The following is a 16028-nucleotide window of genomic DNA, read 5'->3' as shown; positions in this document are numbered from 1 at the left end:
AACCTGTTCATCCATTCAGTATATTCCCATCCCTCCCTCCCTCCCTCCCTCCCTCCATCCATCCATCCATCCACCTATCCATCTCTCCATACAGCCATCCATCTCTCCATCCAATCAGCTATCCATCCATTCAGTCATACATATCTCCATCCATCTTCCCATACATCCATCCACCTTTCAGTCCATCAATCCCAAATCCCTGATCTTAACTGAATATCTAACTAACCAAGAGATACTGGCACACCAGAGTTAAGAGCCCCTCTAGCACTCAGGGATAAATAAGACACAACAGTTCATTCAGCTAACATAGATGAAAACTCTACAGATACATAAATCCATATAAAACTGTGTACATATTCACACACAATTACACAATATACAATATTGTATATTGAAGTGCATTCCACAATTGTATGCATATATACAATACACATTTAAACCCATAGGCCACAACTATACACAGAATTACATCCACACACAAGATATAATGCAATTTAAATGTTAAACATTTGGTAGAGTATTTAACACACATTAAATACTTGAACAACACTGCTTATTGTTATTTACGAGCCTACACTATCATACACATATGTACACATTTTTATTCACACAAATCAACATGTATAAAATACATATCCGATTATACCAGTGATTGTGTACAAACACACAGTTTTATGTTTCTGTTTATAAATTATGCCATATTTCATTCAGGCACAACCACACCTACAGTTGCCTCCACATACACATCATTTTATGTGTAATTAGACATGATCACCTTTACACATAAGACACAAAGTTGTGTACACACACACACACACTATAACCATACACCTGCAGATAATTAACTGCACGGACGCACAACTCACTGGTTGAGGCAGGGAGTGTACGAATTCTTGTCTTCCTCAATGATGGACACTATGAGAGTGATCAGCTTGGACCAGAAGTCAAGGTTCTTGATGCTGGGTCCCTGTTCCTCTGGGGGAACTTCTCCTTTCTTAGCCTGGAAGGGGCAATGGAGAGATTGGCCAGAGGGGCCCAGGGGGTGGGTGCCTCAGTTAGTTCATTATTGAGGGGTAGGAGGTTAGTGAGGAAGGGGCCCTGTTAATAGTGTGTGATTCAAGTGGGAAAACTGCATGAAAAGGAACTGAACTCTTGTAAACTGGTCTAAACAGAGCTCATGTCCCTGCAGCTCAACCAAGCTCAATTAGACTCAACTCATAAAATTGAATAGAACTGAATTTAGTTGAAAAAACCTGAAGCCCATGAAACCAAATGGAACTGAAATGAATGCCAATCAGGCCCACTTAGCTTAACAGATGGAGGTTCTCAGAGTTAATTCAGTGAAACTGAACTTGGGCCAATTACACTGAGTGGAGTGGAATTAAACTTAACTGGATTGAATTAAACTCAAATGAATTCAATTGGATTGAACCTAATCAACTCATCCAAGAGCAACATCATCCTAAGTCAAAATAATGGAAATAAATAGACTTGAACTCAACCCAACCTAAATTAATCTAATTCAACTCAACCAAGTCATCCCAATCCAACTCTACCTACTCAACTCAACCTAATATCCTCAGGCCAGCTCAATCCAACTGTAGTCAGTCAATGAAAATGGATGCAGCTAAATTCAACTGAAACAAACCCAACTCAACCCAACTCATTTGAACTCAACTATACCCAAGGCAACAATCCAGCGTATCCTAACTCAAGTCAACTCAACCCAGTCGAGAATAACTTCAGTTCAACTGAATAGGAAAAAAATGAATTTTTGCTCAAGGAAACTCAGCTTAATCCCACTCAGTTCTGCTCACTAATTAGCCAAGAGCAATTTTAAGTCACCTGAAAAGAAATAAATGAAGCTGAACAGTTTACAGTTAAACCAAACTCAACCCAATTTAATCCACTGCACCTCAACCCAATTCAATCCAAAGTGACTTGATTTCAACTCAAGGGAATGTAAATGAATGGAATGAAATAAAATCTGGCTAAATTCAGCTTATCTTATCTCCCATCAGAAGCCCAAGGTGAGGTAGGGGTCACCTTAGCTCCCACAGACTCTTGCAATTCTTCCACCCCAGGGCTAATCATCCTAGGTTGTGAATTTCCGATGTATACACCTTTCCCTTCTAATAAGCCATGAGCTCCTTGAAACCTTATTGACAATCCTGGGACATTACATGTGTAGATAAACACATATTAAAAGATCTCAAATAAACTGACTTGAAACGGCCCAAACTGAATTTTACTCAAAAAATTCAATTCAACTCAACATTTAGAACAGTGATTCTATCCTAGGCACACTGTACGCCTAACTCAACTAAATTTAGCTAAAACTGAATTTATTGAGCATCGATTGTGTATCAGGTGCCAAGCACTTACCTACACTTTATCTAAAGGTTGCAGTTCATTAAATCTTCTCTTCAATCCTGAGATATGGGTTTATGACCTCATTTTACAGAGGGAGATACTGAGGCTCAGTTAAACCGCTTGAGAAGGGGAAGATCTGGAACTTGGTCAGGGCCTGGTTGGTATCCCCTATTCCTTTCTGCTTTATCTGGGGTCCTCACCGGATCTGTCTGGTATTCCCGGCTGTAGAGTTCATGACAGTTGTTGAAGATGTACTCATAAGTAGAGTTGAGGCAGGCTTTCACGCAATCTTTCACCACTTGGCTGGCTCGGGGTGGGCTCTGGAGTTCTTGCACCTAGAGGGAGGGAGACGGGCACGAGTGGGCATAGCTGGGACAGGAGGTATGCAGGAAGTGGCTACAAGTAGTTATGAGCTTAAGGAAATGTAGCAGGATGAAAGCAGAGGGTCACTGAGAAAGGGCACGCTTCTCCAAGAGAAATGTTACTCGGTTAGGAGCTAAGAGTCCTGGAGAATGCCCCTTGGAAAGCTAATGGCACCGGATCCCCTTCTTACCTTCATCCGAAAGAAGGTGATGCTGGTGAGAAGGTCCACAGTGGATTTGAGGTCCTGGAGTCTCTCTGGGCTGCTGGCTGGGAAGTTATTCTGTTGGGAGGGAGAAGGGAGGTTGGATTATGAAGAAGGCTGGGTCGGGGTAGAGTGTTTTAGGGGAAATACAAGAGCTCCCAAGTTCCAGGAAGTGGGTGAGGGGTCCATGAGAACACCTTGAAGCAACTAGGGTGGCAGCTGGTTGGATGCACCAAGCACGTTGGGCAGGTGCTGCCCATCTATGTGTACACATGTCAAAGGAACACATTCCATGTGTTAAGATGGGTCCTCCCATGTGCACACCTGCCGGGAGCTCTCCCTTCCAGGCACACACGTGTAGGAGCAAGCAAGTCATTATGGGTGCACTTCTCACCCGATACATGGAGAGGTCGATCCGAAGGGAGTTGTGCAGCTGGTCCAGAAGCTTGACAAAGCGCTCTTTCTGAGGAGGTAGAGGAGGAGGGTGGACAGAAGCAGGGACATGGGGGGTCGAAGCAGGGCCATGGGGGTTGAGGTGGCTGCCATATAGGGTGAGTGCTTACTATACACTAAGTGCACCCCATCCATCATTGAAATGGGCCTTCACAATATCCATTTCCATTCTACGAGAGGTAAACTGAGGCTCAGAGAGGACAAGTGACTGGTGCAAAATCACAGAGCAAGTCAGGTCCAGATTGGAGACCACGGAGTCACACAGGGTCCGACCCGCACAGGGTTGGGCTCGCCCTCATCCCCCAGCCCCGGTCCCCGGGACTGACCCCAAAGTTGGAGGCAGCGAAGCGGTCAGAGGCGGACACGTTGGTGGAGGCGGTGGTGTGCGCGTAGTAGGCATTGATGTTGGCGAGAAGGGTGCTCATGACGGCGGGCACCCCGGGACACATGTACTTGGAGGAGAGGCAGGCAAAGTGGCTGGTGGGAGGGAGTGGGAGGAATTGGGCTTGGCATCCAGCCAGGACAGGCAGTGTTCCCCCCAGAATGCCTCCAAGACAGCATCTGTGAGGGACTCCCTCTGACCCCTCAAACCATTCCCTCTGCCTGATTGTGTCTCCCAAGTTTCTCTCGGTCTCCTCTCTGGGTTGCCCTACCTCTGTGCCTCTAACTCTGACCTTCACCCTGTCACTTTAGCTGCCAGAAACTGCACTTTCCTAACCTCCAAGGGATTACAGGATGCCCACCACACCCACGTCCTCTCTGGCTCCTTCTCTCAAAAACCCTTCCACCCCAGATCTGCCAGTGTCTGCTAGGGAACCCCCTCACCCCGGTTTCCTGCACCTTGCCCTCAAGTCCGCCCCAGCCTGCAGCCTCACGTCATGGCTTGGTAGATGGACTCAACGCCGTAGCGCATGGCAAATTCATCCACAATCTCCTGGGCTGTCTCATCATAGTAAACCTTCCAGGCGTCATCACCCTTGGCATCTGGGATCTTCACAACTCCATTGTTCTGCACGTCTGTCACGAAGTGGAACAGGTTCTGCCACCGAGAGGGAGAAGGCATCGTGAAGAGTGCAATGAGGCACAAGGGGTCGGAGGCCCCAGGCTGGAGGCAGCTTACATCATCCATCCGTTTGTTTATTCACTGATTTATTCATCTACGCCGTCATCCACCCATCACCCATCAACTCTTGCAATTACCAAAAAATTTCACCAATCCACTCATCTGTCCTTGTGACAATTCAACCACACAACCATCCGTCTGTCTGTCCATCCACTCATCTACCCATCCATCCACTTGTCTACTCACTCATCCATCAATCCAAATACTCCAAAATCTACCTATGCACTCCTCTATCCTTTCATACATTTATCCGTTTGTCCTTCCGTCCAAGCATCTATCTAAACATCTGTCTGCCTGACCATTCATACACTCATCCACCCACCCAACCCATTCAACTACCCAAAACTTCCCCCATGTGCGAATCCTCCCTTTTAATAATTCGACCACGCATCCGTCCATCCCATACATCTACCCACAACTTAGTCTGTCTATCCAGCAATGCATCCATCCACCCCTTCAACCATCCATCATCTATTTATCTACCCATCCATTCACCCACCATCCATCTTTCCACCAAGCCGCCTATGCAACCGCCCCAGATCCACTCATCTATACTTTCGATAGTTCGACCACACATCTGTCCATCCGCCCATCCTTTTATCCACCCATTATGTATGTGTCCATTCAACCAATCATTTATTCACTCAAAAACTGAGTCATCTCCAGGAGCCCCCTGTTCAGGTCTGGGACGGGCGAAACACCTGGAGCTGGGTAGCGAGAGTCTGCCTGGAGGCCAAGGAGGGCTTCCCAAAGGAGGGGGCCCTGAAGTTGGATGGATAGGGAGGAGTTTTCCAGGCAGTAGGAATGGCATGGGGGATAGTCTTTGAGGCCCAGAGAGTATGAATGGTGTGGCTGGAAACAGGAAGGTGGAGCTGGGGTGGTCAGGGATGGGAGGAGATCACAGTGAGCTGTGAAGGCAGGGAGGGGCGTTGGGCCTCACCTCGTGTAGACAAGTGTACTGGACATGGTAGGGGGCCACCTTTTCTTCGCCTTTGATCTCCACGCTGATGTGTAGCCGGATGGCACCTGATACGGCGGATTTGTCAGTCCGCTTGTCTGCAGAACAGAAGGGGACCTCTGCATCAGACCTTCCTAGTGTAGGCCTGGGATATTCTAATGTGTGCGTGACGGTAGGCCAGGAGTCATGACCCTGAAGTTAAGACCCAGGTATCTCTTCTCAGATCGGCTCTCTCTGGGCTTGTGCCTCTCCCAGTAGCCTAGAACTCCCTAGGCCCCGTCTCTTCCTTCAAACTAGGATTCCACACCCTGCTTCCTTGCGCAGATTAAATTCCCGAGTCTGCATCTTCTCTTTAACCAGGAGCCCTAGGCCCTCCTTCTCTCCCAGACTGGGTTCCCAGCCCTGCCTCCCCTATCAGATCAAGATCCCCAGCGTCCACTCATCTTAGATAGGATTCCTGGGTCTGCGTCTCTCTCCTCAGACTAGGATCCTCAGGTTTTGCTTCCTGCCCCCATCAGACTGGGCCTCACAGAAGACCCTTCCTCCCCCATCGGACCGGGCCTCACAGAAGACCCTTCCTGCCCCCATCGGACCGGGCCTCACAGAAGACCCTTCCTCCCCCATCCGACCGGGCCTCACAGAAGACCCTTCCTCCCCCATCAGACCGGGCCTCACAGAAGACCCTTCCTGCCCCCATCGGACCGGGCCTCACAGAAGACCCTTCCTCCCCCATCGGACCGGGCCTCACAGAAGACCCTTCCTCCCCCATCGGACCGGACCTCACAGAAGACCCTTCCTCCCCCATCGGACCGGGCCTCACAGATCCTGATTCCCCCACCAGATGGGACACACAGACCCTACCTTCTCCATCAGACTGGGCTCCTAGACTACCTCCTCCTGACACTGGTTCCCCACTTGGGCCCCCTGGGGCACCCTCCCTGTCCCCTTGCAGGACACCACCCATGCTCACCCAGGTTGTACCACACGTCCATCTCGCCGCTGAGTGTCCGCACCTCGATGATCGTCTGTCCCAGGAAGTCATCGGATTCCCTCTTAAACCGCTGCTTCACACGGGATTTGATGTCATCATCCTCGTCCCAGACACGCACCTTGATTCGGTCTGAGGAGTTGTGACATTCACTGCGGGGGGGGGGAGGGGGAGGCAGAGGCGGGGGTCAGGTGGCTGGTCTTGGAGCCCCCTTCGGCTGCTCCGGCAGGGAGTCCACCTGGGCGGCCAGGGGTTCAGCCAGGCACTTACAAGTGGAAGTTCTCCTCCCACACAGGGTTCAGGTTCCCATAGATGGTTTTCGTCCGTTTCTTGGTCTTCCCAACCTGGACAGTGACATAGGGGTCACTGGATCCCGTCTTGTCCTTTGCCTGCAAGCCCTGGGCACAGACCACTGGAAGACACACAGGACAAATACAAATACGGGCTCAAGGAGTGAGGCGTACGGAGAATAGTCACTAACACAGGTTCCCTGTTGCTTATTGGGGACACCTGTGACATGGCCTGAGGGCTTTGTTCTGACCATGGAAGCCCATGGGGACACCCACAAGACAGGAAGGGCTTCCTGAAGAGTTAACACCCCCGGAGTCCTCGGCTGATGCTGGATGGGAAGGGTGCCCTGGGTCACCCCTGGGTAGGACATTCTGTACATTGTCCTCCTGAAATTTCCAGCAGGATTGAGCCTACAGTTGCTCTCAGAGCCGCCTGTTTATTGGGGTCCCCTGCAGGGCTCCTTCTCTTCCTGCTCCCAGACTCATGTCTCCACCCACACTGGGGCTTCCTGGGGCCACCTTCTGGATACCCATCTGCCCTGAAATCCTCATCTTGGGGTCTGCTTTCAGGGAAATTCGAATGAGGTTGGGCATGGACGAACACCCAAAGGCCTCCACCCGGGCAGGACCCTTCTGCCCCCAGTGGTCAGCACTGTCCCCCAGTGGTCCTGATTGTTGACACCCTGTGTAGGGCTCCTTCCGTCCCAGGCTCACTTCTCAACTCCCACGGCATCACCCCCTAGATAAAAAACGTGCCCTCAACTCTTCTTCTTGGGGTCTGATTCTGGGGGTGGGGTGGGGCACAAACCAAGACTCATGCAGACAGCGTCATGCATTCCCATTTGGAGGCACACATGCCCACCGCGGGAGCACAAACACACCTAGGGACACGGGACAGATATGGACACACTACACACAGCCAAAGGAAGAGCCACAGGAGGGAGCACAGGGGGCTGAGAAGAAGGGACCCTGTGGCCACCCCCACCCCGCGGCCTCACCAGTGATGCTGATCTTGGCCGACCACTTGGACGTGCCGTCCAGCACGCTCTGCTTGACCGCCTTCATCTGCTGTGTATGCGCGGTCTTGGTCACGGCGAAGATCTCCTGGATGAGCTCGAAGATCTCAGGTTTGTTCCGCTCCCGGATCTTCATGCGGTCCTTGAGCACCATGATGATGTTCTGCGTCCGGTCCTCCGCCCCGTGCTTGGAGCTCTTCTCTGCAGCCCCTGTGGACGCAGAGAGCAGTCACCGTCCAGAGCGCGCCCCCTCACCGGAGCGAGAACCCCACCTCCCACTCCCCAGCTTCCTGGGCTGCGGCCAAGAGCACTTAGAGCCGTGGGGGTTCAGGTGACTCGCGCCCCAAAGCTAGAGCTGCTAGAGATTTCGACATGCTCTCTGAACCCTCCTACCCCTTCTCCGCGTAGTACCCACCTTGCTGCGCGAGGGGGCCGCGCTGAACCCTCGCGCTCCACCAAGACCCCGCCCCTTCTCTGGCTCCTCCCCCCCACTCAGAGCCCCCTCCCTCTCTGAGCCCCCTCTCTAACCCATTTTTCTCCAGGGGAACCGCTGACTGTCAGTAAGCCCACCCTCGGACAGTTTAGTTAGTCCCTGAGTCTCTCCCCACCCCTCTCTGACCCCCTCACGCTCCCTTTCCCCTCCTCTCGCCCCACTCCTGCGGCCAACGAGTCCCTCCCCTGTTCTTGCCCCGCCCCCGCGGAGCCCCGCCCCCGAGGAGCCCCGCCCCCGCGGAGCCCCGTCCCTCCGCGGAGCCCCGCCCCCCCGGAGCCCCGCCCCTCCCCGGAGCCCCGCCCCTCGGGCCCCGCGCTCACGCTGCAGGCAATCTGCGTTGAGCAGGTCCTGGCACTTCTCGTGGCACTTGACGCCGCACTCCGTGCAGCGCATGCCCTGCCGCGCGATGCCCCACAGCAGCCCCTCGCACTCGTAGCAGTAGGTGGGCGTGGTGGCCGTCCACACCTCGAAGTTGTGCGGCGTCGTGCAGGAGATGGGGTAGATTAAGGCTTGCAGGGTCTTCTTGTAAACGTGGTTTTTCTGAGCGGAGAGAGAGGGGCGGCATGGGGCGCTGTCCGGCGCCACCCTCACCCCCTCGCTGAGTGTAGTAAAGTCCCCGTCCCTCCCCCTGCCCCCACACCGTCGGAATCCACGGTTCCGGTGCACAGATCATGACGGCCGGACGCAGCGCAACCAGATCGTGGGGAGGGAGGAGTGCCCGTCCCTGCCACGCTCTCCTCCTCTTCCTCCCCGGAGCCCCCAGCCCACCCCCCCGCTCAACCCCGTGGAAGGGGAGGCGCCCCACGCACCAGCTCCTCGTTGTTCAAAGTGCTGGAGGCCAAGGCGGAGGTGATGCCCGCTTTTCTGGACTGGACCAGGGACTGGGGCAGGGAAATCACCAAGGGAGTCACCGGGGTCGATTCACACCCATAGGGTTGTCACCACGAGCAGAATCCACAGCCATGGTTTGGGGCCGCCAGCGACGGATTGCAGCCACGGCCACAAATAGCAGCAGGAGGAGGGCCAGTGAAGAATTGGAAAGTGACAGAGGCTCTGGGTTAGAAGGGACCCTGGAAGGTGAGCAGCCTCACACCCCTGACTCACCCATCCCCCCCCCCCCCCCCCCCCCAGGAACCAGACTCAGGAGCTGCATTTGGCCACGATCAGCAGCCACAGAGCAAAACTACCAGCCACTCCAGGAACCAAGATCGGGAGTCACCTGCTCTCTTCCCCACCCAGAAACTGTAGGACAGGGCAGGGTCCCCTCACCCCGGAACCTGCATTGGGGGCCAGTTGGAAGATCCTAATGGGGGGGAGGGGGTCTGAGGAAGAGATGGGGGCCCAGGTCACTACCACTCACCATGGCCTGAAGTGTCCGTGCAGCAGGCAGGGTAGAAATCAGATTACATTAGTCCCAGGAAACACCTTGCCAGCCCCCAGCCCCAGGTCTGCTATGGGCAGTTGTACAGGTTGAGCACTGCTTATGGCAGGCCTGCTCTGCTGGGGGAGGAGAGGGCACAGGCGCTCACCAGGTCGCTCACGAGTGGAATGGGCTTCCTCTTGCGGATGTCCGGCATGCTGTCAATGATGATGAGGCCACCGCCAGGGCTGTAAGACACACACGGGGATGTCAAGGGCCCAGGCGTCTCGCTGTCTCCAACAGACATCACTGGAGGCCTGGGCAGGACATTTGATCTCCCCGGGCTATTAAAGGTTGAATGGTGTCTCCCAAAAAGATACATTTAAATCCTAGCCCCTAGTACCTCAGAACGTGGCCTTATTTGGAATATCTGGGTCATTGCAGATATAGTTAGTTAAGATGAGCTCACGCTAGACTGGGTGGGCCCCTAATCCAATGTAACGAGTGTCTTTATAGAAAGAGAGACAGCAGTGTGACAACAGAGATCAGAGCGACACATTTACAAGCCAAGGAATACTGAGGATTGCCAGCAACTACCAGCAGCTGGCAAGGCAGGGAAGGAGTCTCCCCTACAGGTGACAGTGACAGAGGGAGCGTGGCTCAGCCAACAACTTGACTTTGGAATCCTGGCCTCCAGAACTGTAAAAAGAATATCCTCCTGTTGGTTTAAGCTGCCCATTCGGTAGTGTGTTACGGCAGCCCCAGAAAATGAAGACGACTCCGGGCCTCAACTTCCTCACCTGGGAAATGGGGAGATGATGCTGTTGCCCAATTTGAATGGAAGTTTGAATGGAAGTTTGAATAAACTAAGATATTCACAAGACACTACCTGATTGAAATAGGTATTTCAAAATAGAAAATACCTATGTATACTTGAAGTCGATCCTGGAAGGAGTGATTTCGAAGCTGATGGCTACACAGCTTTGGTGTAGCTGGTGGGTCAGAATGAGCTACTTTGTGGGAGATGCTACCGTGGCCTTTACGGATTCACCTTACTGGGAGGGGCCCACATCCCTAAGAGGGTTCAGGCGTGGCTCTTCTCCAGAAGGTTCCCACTGGCCAGGGAGAGAGATGCCTGGCAGCCAGTGACTCTGGACAAGCCCCGGGGTGCCATCCATGTTCCAGTGCTGCCTGGAAGATCAGGCAGAGGCCTGGTGACTCCCAAAATACACCTGGGCTTGGCTCCCCAGCCTGACCCCGCCCGCGGCTCTAGAGGGCATTTCCTCCATAGATCACGTGTTCATCCCCATGTCAGTCCCAGCTTCCGGGGCTCCCCCCAAGGACACCGGCTCATCTGGGAGTCACAGCGTCTGTCTCCGCGCCTCTGTTTGCAAAGGACGCACAAGGGAAGGCAGTCACCCTTCCTGCTGCTACTTGAAAACATTAGTGTACTTTAAAAGTATCTTTTAGGGGCGCCCGGGTGGCTCCGTCGGTTAAGCGTACGACTTCGGCTCAGGTCATGATCTCGCGGTGCGTGGGTTCGAGCCCCGAGGGGCTCTGTGCCCACAGCTCAGAGCCTGGAGCCTGCTTCGGAGTTTGTGTCTCCTTCTCTCTCTGCCCCTCCCCCACTTGTGCTCTGTCTCTCTCTATCAAAAATAGATAAACGCAAAAAAAGTATCTTTTAGGGGCACCTGAGTGGCTCGGTTGGTTAAGCACCAGACTCTTGATTTCAGCTCAGGTCATGATCTCACGGCTTCCGGAGCTCAAGCCCCGCGTTGGGCTCTGCGCTGACAGCATGGAGCCTGCTTGGGATTCTCTCTCCCCTCTCTCTCCGCCCCTCCCCGCTTGCGCGCTCTCTCGCTCTCAAAATAAATACAAACATAGATAAAAAATAAGTGTTTAAGAATATCTTTTACATCTTCTAACCTCTCCACTCAGGCGCTGAAGGAAGAAAAGCCCGCGTAAGCGCTTAGATAGGACAAAAGGCTGGGGCGCCTGGGTGGCGCAGTCGGTTAAGCGTCCGACTTCAGCCAGGTCACGATCTCACGGTCCGTGAGTTCGAGCCCCGCGTCAGGCTCTTGGCCGATGGCTCGGAGCCTGGAGCCTGTTTCCGATTCTGTGTCTCCCTCTCTCTCTGCCCCTCCCCCGTTCATGCTCTGTCTCTCTCTGTCCCAAAAATAAATTAAAAACGTTGAAAAAAAAAAAAAAGATAGGACAAAAGGCTCCACGGACGCCCAAATAACTGTCATTAAAGAAACGGTCACCATTAAAGAAAGAGCCAGCAACCGTAGCCATAATCTGGGATGTCTAAAAACGGAATCAGATCAACAACTTCACCCCGGGATTGCAGAGGGACGCTGCAGGACACAGGCTTCTCCTCTCTCTTACATTTATTTCTCTAGGAGGAAGTGATCTTGGGTAACGCGAGTGTCTGGGGCAAGGCACGTACCTCTCTGGACTCAGTTTCCCCACCTGGAAAATAGGGGTAGCGGTCCTCCCATGGGTGTGTTGTGGGGATTCAATGTGCGACTCTCTTTGGCTTCTGTCCGGGGTGAATGCTTATGCTAGTGGCTACATCTGTCGGGCTACACCCGATCTGTCACTCAAGCTGTCCCCTGTCTCCACGGAACCGCTGGCTATCCTCCCTGGGCTGACGCTACAATGTAAAGCAGTCTCGAGCTCTGGATTCAAAGTTTCCTCCTTCCTCCTTCTCCCATGACTCCGTTACTCACCCGCCTTTGAACCATAGGGATTTGGACATCTCTCCTTCTCCTCGGGCCTGCGTGACAGACAGACAGACAGACACGGTCAGTGTGGCAGCCTCTCCCCAGAGCAAGGTAGGTTCCACACCCTCTTTTGTCTCCTCTTTGGGCCGGGAGTCAGGAGGCCCGGGTCCTAGTCCTCACTGTGTGTCCTTAAGCTCTCTCTGGGCCTCAGTTTGCCCAATCTGTAAAATGGGGAGAGAAGAGCTCCTCTCTACCACCCACGTCAGTAGGACTCGGTCTCCTTGTCCGTCAAACGTGGGGACGTGTTAGCATCATCTCCAACAAGAGCCCGTGCACTACAGTCCTGGGCTTCTCGGGGGTTGGTTTAAACACTCGTTAAGATTCTGTCATTCTCTAAACTTCTCCCGGCCTCACCTGCTCATCTGGTCTTGTGCCCCAGGGCCTTTGCTTGAGCTGCGTCACTTGCTCATACGCCCTCCCACCTACTGCACCCGATCAGCCTCCATTGATCCTTTTTTTTTTTTAATACATGAAATTTATTGTCTCCATTGATCCTTCAGATCTCATGGTAGACCCAGAGCCGACACCCTTACCTCCTATGCAACTAAAGGGTGGCATGGTGGGAGAAGGGTGGGGAGGGTCCAGCACTCTTCTGAAATATCGTTGAAGCATTTTGGATATCACTTCTCCTTAAGTGTCACCTCCTCCAGGGAGTTTTCCTGATTACTTCGGATTCATTTTACGCCCCTTCTACGAGACCCACAGAGCCTGCCCACGTTTATTTGGTTTTTGCCATATTACGAGTTCCACCAAAGAGTCGCTGCTGTTTTTTATTTTTCATTCAAATTGCTGACGTAGTGAAAGTTATTCAATAGACCTTACACTGCATATTCTTTTCTACCCTTTGCTTTTAGAACTTAGTAAAAAAAAAAAAATTTCAATTTTTTTTTTTTTCAACGCTTTTTTTATTTATTTTTTTTTGGGACAGAGAGAGACAGAGCATGAACGGGGGAGGGGCAGAGAGAGAGGGAGACACAGAATCGGAAACAGGCTCCAGGCTCCGAGCCATCAGCCCAGGGCCTGACGCGGGGCTCGAACTCACAGGCCGTGAGATCGTGACCTGGCTGAAGTCGGACGATTAACCGACTGCGCCACCCAGGCGCCCCAAAAAATTTCAATTTTAAAACATAAGACATTCGATTGGAAACTTCTGTGGCTCTGACATTTGACGGTCTAAGACCTTGAGAGTCTGTTTAGGATATCCTACTGACAGCCTCACCCCCTGGATAATGGTCCCCCTGGATAATGACACTGCTCTGTCCCCAGCCTAGGGTGGCTTGAACAATTGAAGAGAGAAATGAGGGGCCTCAATCCTGCTGCCTGACCCTAACGCTAATGCCTTCGCCTAATTCCTTCTCTGATACTGACCAGACCTTAGACCTTTCCCCAACCCTGACTCTGGTACCCAGTGTGATCCCAGGCACTGATTCCTTTCCCTAACCCCAGTGTTAACCCAGACCTCTGATCTCTGACTGCTGCCCTCGCTCTGACCTCTCTCCCTCTCCCTCACCTCTATCCCTATCCATGAGCTTGACTCTGACATGGCTGTAACCGTGACCTGGCTCCAGGTTCCAGCTCACCTCTCCTTCCTCCCTCCTCAGAAATCCCAGGTGGGCACGAGGGAGGCTGGGCCGGGCCTTGGTGGGGCCAGCTGGTTGGGGGGGGGAGGGCAGGCAGTCATGGGAGACCAGGGAAGGGCCCTTCTGGAGACAGATGAAGTCAAGGTGCAAACAGGGCCAGAGAGGGGTCAGGTTGGACAGGGGCTGGGCCGGGACGGTGAGGCCGGGAGGCGGGCAGGTGTGGGTGGGGCCAGGTTGGGGTGGGCGGAGCCATAGAAAGACCAGGATGTAAGAAGGCGAAGCGAAGCCGTGGGGGACGGGGGGTGTGTCCGGGGGCAGTGGGCGTGGCCACGCTGTCCGCGGGCGGGCCACGGCAGGTGTGGGCAGGGCCTGGAAAGGGACGCAGGTGGATGGGGTATGGGAGCGGTGGGGAAGCGGGCCAGCAGGTCTGGGCATTGGGCTGCAGCTGTCACTCACCTCCTGCAGCTGCAACCGCACTTTGTTGAAGGCTCGAAGCCAGTTGGCCTTGGCCCTGGACACGGAGCCCTGACCCTCCTGGCCTTCCTCATCCTCTCGTCGCCTGAAACTGAGGCAAGGGGCATCGTGAGGCTCCAGGACCGGCCCTCCCTTCACCCTCCGCCCTCCGAGCGATGTCAAGCCCTGCGTGGCCTCTCTGGCCCTGCAGAGACACAGTGGTCCACCTGTAGCCCTTCTGACAGGCCTCAGTGCCCCCTCCGCTTTCCCGGCCGTGACCCTGCGACACCCTCCCCTGCATTCCCCGGGTCCATGCTGACCCCATCACAGCGCCACTTGGCCCCCGCGACAGCCCCTTGGCCCCCTCCCATTACCTCTCCTCAGACTTGGGGGGCTCCGGCTCAGGGGCCCGCTCCGCTGTGGGCACCTCCTCCAGTGCGGCTGGCCCAGGGGCCGCCTTGGCCACGTCGGGGGCCTCAGCAGGCCCGGCCGGAGGCCTATCCTCCTTCTCAGCTGCGGCCGGTGGGAGGCTGACACGCTTGAAGTCTTTGGGCTCAGCCACGGCCACCTCCTCCCGCTGGGCGTAGCTCCGGATGTCATCCGGCACCTCCTCCTCCTCCTCCAGCTCCTCCTCCTCCTCGTCAGGCAGCTCCTCCTCCTCCTCCAGCTCCTCGTCCTCCTCGTCCTCCTCCTCCAGGAAGTCCTCCAGCTCCTCGTCCAGCTCCTCGTCCAGCTCCTCCTCATCCTGGTCCCAGCGCGGCGAGTCCTTGTGGTAGCTGACCGAGCTGTGGCACGAGTGGTAGGAGTCCCGGTCCCGCTCGTCCTCTATCTCGGAGCCCTGCAGGCTCTGCTCGTCCGGGTCGAAGTCCTCACTCAGCTGTGAGCTGCCCTGGCTCAGTTCCCCCGAGGAGGCGTAGCGACTGCTGCCGGTGGGGCTGTGGGGACCAGCCAGGGCTCAGCCGGGGAGGCACCCCCGAGCCACCGCCCGCGCCCCCCCCACCCCCCCGCGCCCGTCACGCAGGCGCCACCACCGGGTCATTCACTCAGCACTGGCGGAGGAGCGCCTACGGGGCACCTGGCCTTGCCCCGGGTACCTGGGAAACCCCAGCCTGGAGAACCCGCAGGGCGCCGCTCCTGTCCTTGCGCCCCTCCGATGTGCTGGGGACCCCAATCAGTGCCTCACCTCCAGTCTTGGGAGATTTAGTGCTTCTGCAGCTCGAACCTGGCCATGGCTCCTGATGTCCCCGAATCTAGATGCTGCCCCAACGTCCCCTCCTGTCCCCGACAGCACTCGCCTCCCATGGAAACCACAGAGGGGCTTTTTCAAATCATAGATGCAGGCACTTACGTCCCTGTTCTAAAACCTGCCGTAGCTCCTTAGAGCCCTTGGTATAAAATCTGGGCCCTGCCCTACACCCCAGGGTGGCCCAAACCCTCCAGCCTCCCTACCTCATCTCCCTCCGTGCTCCCATCTCTCTCCCCCCTGCTCCGGCCACACTGGCTTTCTCACTGTTCCTCCAGAGCCCCTGCATCAGTGCCCACCTCTGAGCCATTGCCCTTGCTGTGCCCTCTTCCAGGAACACCCTTCCA

At 54.5% G+C, this 16028-nt stretch overlaps 1 protein-coding gene across 1 annotated transcript in view; it reads right to left on the bottom strand.

Moving 5' to 3' along the window:
• Positions 1 to 16028, bottom strand: part of UNC13A (unc-13 homolog A) — a 61120-nt gene that overhangs the window by 21792 nt on the left and 23300 nt on the right. Inside the window, exons 10-26 of the mRNA XM_058727499.1 lie at positions 14813 to 15373; positions 14442 to 14550; positions 12352 to 12398; positions 9789 to 9867; positions 9620 to 9625; positions 9069 to 9140; positions 8580 to 8799; positions 7749 to 7976; positions 6731 to 6872; positions 6443 to 6612; positions 5455 to 5570; positions 4267 to 4430; positions 3718 to 3868; positions 3333 to 3401; positions 2927 to 3016; positions 2574 to 2708; positions 867 to 1000 (exon numbers count right to left, since the gene is read on the bottom strand). Coding sequence (XP_058583482.1) covers positions 867 to 1000; positions 2574 to 2708; positions 2927 to 3016; positions 3333 to 3401; positions 3718 to 3868; positions 4267 to 4430; positions 5455 to 5570; positions 6443 to 6612; positions 6731 to 6872; positions 7749 to 7976; positions 8580 to 8799; positions 9069 to 9140; positions 9620 to 9625; positions 9789 to 9867; positions 12352 to 12398; positions 14442 to 14550; positions 14813 to 15373 — 2493 coding nt within the window. The remainder of the gene's footprint in view (positions 1 to 866; positions 1001 to 2573; positions 2709 to 2926; positions 3017 to 3332; positions 3402 to 3717; positions 3869 to 4266; positions 4431 to 5454; positions 5571 to 6442; positions 6613 to 6730; positions 6873 to 7748; positions 7977 to 8579; positions 8800 to 9068; positions 9141 to 9619; positions 9626 to 9788; positions 9868 to 12351; positions 12399 to 14441; positions 14551 to 14812; positions 15374 to 16028) is intronic.

The sequence above is a fragment of the Neofelis nebulosa genome, chromosome 4 (assembly GCF_028018385.1).
Source record: "Neofelis nebulosa isolate mNeoNeb1 chromosome 4, mNeoNeb1.pri, whole genome shotgun sequence".
NCBI lineage: Eukaryota > Metazoa > Chordata > Mammalia > Carnivora > Felidae > Neofelis > Neofelis nebulosa.
The sequence above is the reverse complement of the archived record's forward strand: the minus strand, read 5'-3'. Positions and strand labels throughout refer to the sequence as shown.